The sequence below is a fragment of the Trichechus manatus genome, unplaced genomic scaffold (genome assembly GCF_000243295.1).
Source record: "Trichechus manatus latirostris isolate Lorelei unplaced genomic scaffold, TriManLat1.0 scaffold00007, whole genome shotgun sequence".
Lineage (NCBI taxonomy): Eukaryota > Metazoa > Chordata > Mammalia > Sirenia > Trichechidae > Trichechus > Trichechus manatus.
Window position 1 is genome coordinate 938,560 of NW_004443943.1, and position 7,434 is coordinate 945,993.

A 7,434-nucleotide genomic window follows, 5' to 3' on the forward strand; every position below is an offset into this window, starting at 1 on the left:
TTGTGGATGGGCCGGCGGAGTAGTACTGGCCGCGGCGCTGTGGCGGCGTCCGGGGCTTTCTCAGAGCCTCCGACGGCTCTGTGGAGATTTGTCAGTTTTTTTGTGGAACTGCAGCCCAAGGCTACGAGTTCGGGAGTCCAAGGGAATTTCGGGGACAGCGAGCGAGCGGGCTCGCGGTGCCCTCCCAGGCAGAGCGTTTGGTGCGCCCCGAGTGTGCGTTCGCTCGTTCGCCGAGCTGCCGGCGTCTCTCGGTCCGCACTCAGCATGGGCGACCGGTAGGAGTGGGGTTTCGCTGGTTCCTTGGTCGTGAGGAGGAGTCGGCCGCTTCGGGAGGGACAGCTATGGCGGTGGAGACGCGGCCGGAGCTGGTGGGGAAGCGTTTTCTGTGTGTCGCTGTCGGTGATAAGGCGCGCCCCGAGCGCTGGGAGAGCGGACGGTGCTGGAGGGGCTGGAGAGCGGGGGTCATCCGAGCCGTGTCACACAGGGACAGCCGCAATCCAGATCTAGCGGTAAGAGAGCGAGCAACCCCCATTATTCTTCTCCCCGCCCGCACCTTCAATCTCTTCGTTGCCGTACCTTGTGGGTTACCTTTGGCACCTTGCTCAGCCGGGCCAACTGGCGGTCACGCCCCCCTTCCGAGCTCTCGGCGGGTTTGCCCGCATCCGCTGATCGGGTCACAGCCTCCCCGCGAGTGGCTTCCCCCGCGGGGGACGGTGACCTAGCGGAACTCCCCGGCGCCCCCGCCACGCGCCACAGGGGACCTGCGGGGCTCACCCGGGCCACTCGACTGCTGTTGGGGAGAGGGTTGGCCGCAGCTCCCCCTGCAGCGCCCCGCCACCGCGCAGACCTCACCGAAAGGCGGGGCTACAAGCCCAGCTCCAGGCGGGCAGGTTTGGGAGGAGGCCACGAACCATTGGTGGCAGTAGGTGGTCAGCTTCGCTAACATCTCTTTCCTTGTTTTAAAAAAAAAGTCTTAATCGTGCAAAAATTATCCTGAAAGTTTGCTGAAGGAGAGGGAGAAAAGGTTTCTGATTTTTAGGTGGATATGTGTGTGTTTTAGAGGCAAAAGCCGTGGTAGTGCTATGCCCCGATCCATCCTTTTTCTACTTAGTAGATGCTTGGATTTCTAACAAACGATGAAAACTCAAATTTTTGGTACGGAGGGTAATAGAAGTTAACGTTTTTTGCTTTCGTTGTAAAAACCGTAACAGTGTTTTTGTTGTTGTTAGAAATGGATAGTGCTTTAGCATCGGCATGTTTCTGGGTTTTATATGATTGAAGCAAGAAATTTTGTGAACTGGAACTTTAAATGCCATGCAGAACCTTAAAGAAAGTGTCTGTTTCCTTGCTTTCTTTTCTTACGAGGCTGCCAATATTTTTCAGTAGTGTAGGCATGTGCATGATTTCGAGAAGGGATATGCTCCGTTGTGTTTCAGGCATAGTCTCACTGGGGGACAGGGTGGAGGTAAGGGACAGAGTAGAGACAAGACATTGACCAGGCTTTCCAAGGTTGAGTTGTGAATACATAATCCGTGAAATTTATTTCTAATGCCCTCGGACATTTTACTTCCGTTTTACAACTTGATGTCGGCCATTTGTCTGTCTGTCTGTTCTACGTCCACCTGCCCATCCACCCTCCCTTGATGCTTAAGGTAATTGCATCCGTTTTCCAGCCAACCTTAACTAAAGTGTGAATATTTAAGAAAATGTGTTTTGTTTTTTACAACACACAAAACGAAACAATGTGTTTCAAAGATCAAAGATAAGGTCGTTTTTATTTTGGGGAATTTTCTGGTGATAACTTAGAGAGGAGTAGTTAAACTTGGAGTGTAGATTTTAAACCATGCTAAACTGTGTACCTGCAGATAGGAGTTATTTTGCAGATCTTATGTGGCTTAAATATAAATAAAATATTCATGTTAGGACATTTAAAGTGGTTTATGATTGATTTGTTTATGAAGAAGCCCCTCTTCCATTTTCAGTTCTATCTCTGCTTAGCTCTTGTTTAAGTTTCATGTTAAGTTGGGAATACTTGATTCCTTTCTAAGTTTTGTTAGGATAATTCTTCAGGTCAATCCAAAATTTATCCAGTGGTCTTGCAGTTTTGGCAATACTAATTTATGGTGTATTCATAAAATGTTCAGTAAATGAATGACTGATTTTACTTGGTTACTGTAGCCTTGGTAGTTTAACCATAGGGAGAATTGTTTTATCTAGTAAGTAGGTAGACTTTTATGTCTGATTAGAGAATATAGACTGATTTTCACACTCTCCTGAATTATTTGTTGTTATTGGTACTGAAGATTTAGGAATGGGAAAAAGAGTAGGTAAATTGCAGCTTCGGTGGTGCTAGCTGGTTTTTAAAGGAAGGTGGTAACCTAGAAAACCAAGCATTTCAGTCTGCTTGATTCCAACTCATAGTGACCCCGGTGTTACAGAGTAGAACTACTCCGTAGGGTTTTCATGGCTGTAATCTTACAAATGCAGATTGCCAGGCCTTCTGTAGTGCCACTGGGTAGGTTTGAACTGCCAGCCTTTAGGTTAGTAGATGACTGCAAATCATTTGTGCCACCCAGGGCCCGTTAACCTAGTAAATGGTGTGAATGGTATGTTTCTGTGTCAGATTAGGTCCCTGGGTGGTGCAGTGGTTTGCACTCAACTACTAACCAAAAGGTTGGCAGTTCAAACCCATCCATTGATGGGAAGAAAGTCCTGGTGATCTGCTTCTGTAGAGATTATAGCCAGGAAAACTATGGAGCAGTTCTGCTCTGTAACACACGGGGTTGCCATGAGTTGGGTTTGGTGTGGTATAAAATTAAATAAAGGAGTTATTCTTTCTCTTGACTCATCATATATACATTCTAGCACCTATTTTGATTCCATTAATTTAAGATAGAGGATGTTTTCATTTATCAAGATAATTGATCTAAGGAAATTTTTATAAGAAACCTGGTCTTACTGTCTTCATGTAGGGATACAACTACATTTGAAAGTAAAAGTGTCTGCTAGATATTTCAATGTATTTAAAGCATATAGGCTGTTTTCCTGTATTATATTTAATATGTCAATTGCTTTTGACTATTTCAAGTTACATACAAAGAATGTCTTTAACTTTCAAAGTTACATTTATTTTCTTTCTCTTTCACAAAGTTAGTATAGTACCTAGCATTTACTTAAGATGTTCAGTGAATGTTTATTGACTGGTTAATAAAGGAATGAATATCTTAAGTGTCTTAAATGCTTTAATTCATACTAACCATCTCAATTATCTGTTACTGTTTACTCTTAATTTTGAATCTCCTTTGTTTCATTTGTGGCATTGTGTACTTTAATGGTTGTTTCCACAATATCCATTCTATCCCTTTCCTATTGTATGATTTGCCTAAAGGGTGGACCCTGATTTTCCTAAGCTGAGCCCTGGTGGTGCAATGGTGGTGCATTCAGCTGCCAACTGAAAGGTTGGCAATTTGAACCCACCCGTTGGGTCCTCAGGAGAAAAACTGGGCGATCTGCTCCAGTAAAGATTACAGCCTAGAAAACTCAATAGGGCAGTTCTACTCTGTCACATGGGGTTGCTATAAGTTGTAATCAACTTGATAACACCTAACAACAACAGTCAGAGAGAATGGAACTCCCCTGGCTACTACATTGCTGACTACAGGCCCTAAATAGGTCCAAGGTGAAGATTATTATATGGGTATGAGGTCTGGAACTGTTGGTGCCCTTTTTTAACTTTAAACCAGTTTGAGGACAAAGCTGACATACAGAGACTAATAGAGCTGAAAGGAAAAAACATGGCTGATCAAAATTTTTCTGAAGTGTAGTGTGTGTGTGTGTGTGTGTGTGTGTGTGTGTGTGTATGTATGTATGTGTGTGTATGGACCATTGGTGGTGCAGTGATTAAGAGCTACGGCTGCTAACCAAAAGGTCGGCAGTTTGAATCCACCAGCCGCTCCTTGGAAACCCTGGGGCAGTTCTACTCTGTCCTATGAGTCGCTATGAGTCAGAATAGACTCAACGGCAGTGAGTTTATATATGTATATGTATACGTAAAACTGTTGGATTTTTCGTTTATGGGATTTTTCATTACAGAAGAATGAATTTACTTTATGGTTAAGGTTGTTTTGGTTAGTACATACTTCTTTCCTTTGGGACCAAAAACATCCTAATGGATGCATATGGAATATTTTGCTCCATTTATTTTTCTTAAAACATGAAAGCAGTGACATTTTCATGACACTCTTGTGTTATTTATTACTTGATGTTAAGGCACTAGAATTGATTCATACTGATTTTGTAAATAACTTCGTTGATTTTCAGAAAGGATGACGTGTTCTGCTTTAGTGTGTTCACGGGTATCCCAAAGCTTTGAAAAAGTATTTATTTTGTTGTCACCATTAAGCGTCTTCAAGTCGATTTCAACTCGTAGTGACCCATGTGACAGAGTAGAACTGCCTCATGGAGTTTTCTAGGCTATAATCTTTATGGGAGCAGATCGCCAGTCATTTACCCCGTGGAGCCACTGGATGGGTTCCAACCGCCAACCTGTTGGTTAGCAGTTATGCCACCAGGACTCCTTATTTTATTGTATATAAAATATAAATGTCTAACTTACCCAATATTTAAAAATATGAAATAGCTTTTGAGTTTTTATATCAGGAAGTATGTTAAAAAGTCATCATATTTAGGTAGAATTTGGGGGAAGGAGAGAGGTATCATTAGTATTTCAGAAGTTAACAAGAAATGACAACCTTGACATTTTAGATACTATAACATAAACACGTGTTTATACTCTATGTTAGTGTTGCCAGCTAAATAACTATAGGTCCTCTATTCCATATCTGCAGTTCTAAAATTCGGATAGCTGTAGTAACTGAGTGTTTGGTAGTGATTCATCTGGAAGCAAAATGTGATTGTACTCATTTGACAGTAAAATTTAACTGAATATTTTTATGTTCTGTAGTAGAAATATTCATGTGCTTAATTTTAGGGTGCTGCCATTTCAACAGTCTCCTCATGTACAGTTCAGTGACATTAATTACTTTCATCTTGTTGTACAGCCATCATCACTATCTGTTTCCAAAATTTTCTGTCACCCTTAACGGAAGCTCAGTGTCCCGCTAAGCGATGAGTCTTCCATTCTCCCTCCCTCCTGCCCGTGCCTGGTAACCAGTAATAAACTTTGGTCTCTACACTTGCCTGATCTAGATATTTCATGTAAGTGGCATCACATAATATTTGTCCTTTTGTGATTGACTATTTCACTCAGCATAATGTTTTCAAGGTTCGTTCATGTTGCAGCATGTATCAGGGCTTCATTTCTCTTTTTGGCTGAGCAATATTCCATTGTATCATCTGAAGAAAAAATCCAATCAGTAAGTCAGTCAGAGTTATAAGGTTTTATTGTGTGGAAAAAAAACTGTTCAGGAACAGAGATCACCCCTCCAAAGAGATGAGTTCATCACATTACAATTTTGATTAGCTTATATACCAAGCAGACTGTTACGGGATTTCCCAAAAGGGAAATGATGGGTTATCATTCACTTAATCGGCAGGAGACAGCATGGTTTAGTTTATTAAGTTTGTGTGTCTGCATTCTGTAGACTCGCTATTGCTTATCTAATTACTTAAACTTTTCTCAGAACTGTTTTTATCATGAGTTTTTAGTTTCTGTGAAGGATTTGGGAGTTAAGCTTAAAAAGGGATAGGGAGCATTTTCTTTAACAGTATGTATGTACTACATTTTGTTTATCCATTCATGTATTGATGGCGGCGCAATGGTTAAGTGCTCAGGATGCTCACCAAAAGGTCGACAGTTTGACTCCACCAGCCACTCCTTGATAACCCTGTGGGACAGTTCTACTCTGTCCTGTAGAGTCACTATGAGTTGGAATCAACTCGATGGCAACGGGTTTGGTTTTTGTTTTTATTGATGGACATTTAGGCTGTTTCCACTTTTTGGCTGTTATGCGTAATGCTGCAGTGAACATTGGTATACAAGTGTCTGAGTCCCTGCTTTCAAGTCTTTTGGATATACTTAGGAGTGTAATGGCTGGGTCATATGGTAATTCTGTGTTTAACTTTTTGAGGAACCACTAAGCTGTTTTGTACAGCAGCTGCACTGTTTTATAATCCCACTATCAGTGCACAGGGATTCTAACTTCTCCACATATTTCTAACACTTAATATTTCCTTTATATAATTAAAGTATGTGATTGAATGTTTTAAAATAAGATATTCCTAGTGGGACAGATGGTGCAATCAGATAAAATCAAATACACTTTGATTTTGATTAGTAATAAAATGTTATGTTTATAAACTTTTATGTTGTTTAGAATGAAACCAGAGACTTCAGGGTTAGCTCTAGATTGTAATTCTGGGTATATCACTTATTATGTGACCTTTAATTCCTCTCTGCATTAGTTTCCTTATCTGTAAAATGGAGCTGTTGTGAGGATTACAGGAATTATGTATTGAAGGAGTTAATCGTAGAGGTCTATTGTAATTCTTCAGTTTGTTTTCTCAAATCCTGTGTGTGTGAGGGTTAGTATGTGAATTGATATTTCTGTTATGTTTATGTATATACATTTCCTTACTCTATGAAAAATAAGAGAATTCAATAGAGTTCTGAAATCCTGCAATCACTGAGTGACAGGACAGAAATCGAATACAAGTAGTCCCCGACTTACGACGGAGTTCTGTTCCTACAACTGTTGTCAGTTCTGACATAAGTGGAATACCTTTTTTTTTCTTTTTAAGTTTTCATTATTATTGCCTTTTTATTATTAATATCTTTATAATTCTGATCTTTGTCTTTGGGAGTTGGAAACATTACATATAAACTTAACAGATATATTTTAATAGGTGCATAAAATAGACAAATCATGAAAATTTACTCTGATGATGAGGAGTTGGACAACACTGGCGTTTTGTTAGCTGCAGTAATATCTCCACTTGTGGAAGGTTCTGGATCATCTGGATTGTCCCTGGGAACGGGGATACCATCTCTAGTCAGAAAGTTAATGAGAGTTGTCTGTATGGTCCTTTTTTTTTTGGCTTATGAGATAAAATCCAAACTAGTATTTAGATCTTCTCGATCTTGCCACTATGTTTTCGAAACTTATGGTTCACCAATTCCCTACACAAAATGTGTGCCTGTTTAGCAGAAGTCTTTTGTTGCAGTTAAAAATATAACCCACTGTTTCTAAAACCATAAAATATATTTCAGGCTTCCTTTCAAATTTCATTTGCTGATAAAAAGTTTCTGATGTCAAACTGATGTTAGACATATTCCATTTTTTTTTTTCTTTTTTATTGTACTTCAGGTCAAGGTTTACAGAACAGATAGTTTCTCATGAAACAGTAGTACACATATTGTTTTATGACATTGGTTAACAACCCCACGACATGTCAACCCTCTCCCTTCTCAACTTT

General features: G+C 40.4%; 1 protein-coding gene across 1 annotated transcript in view; it reads left to right on the plus strand.

Moving 5' to 3' along the window:
* Positions 1-7,434, plus strand: part of LOC111822017 (uncharacterized) — a 130,100-nt gene that overhangs the window by 44,463 nt on the left and 78,203 nt on the right. Inside the window, exon 3 of the mRNA XM_023738653.1 lies at positions 24-509. Within this exon, the coding sequence (XP_023594421.1) occupies positions 24-509 (486 nt within the window). The remainder of the gene's footprint in view (positions 1-23; positions 510-7,434) is intronic.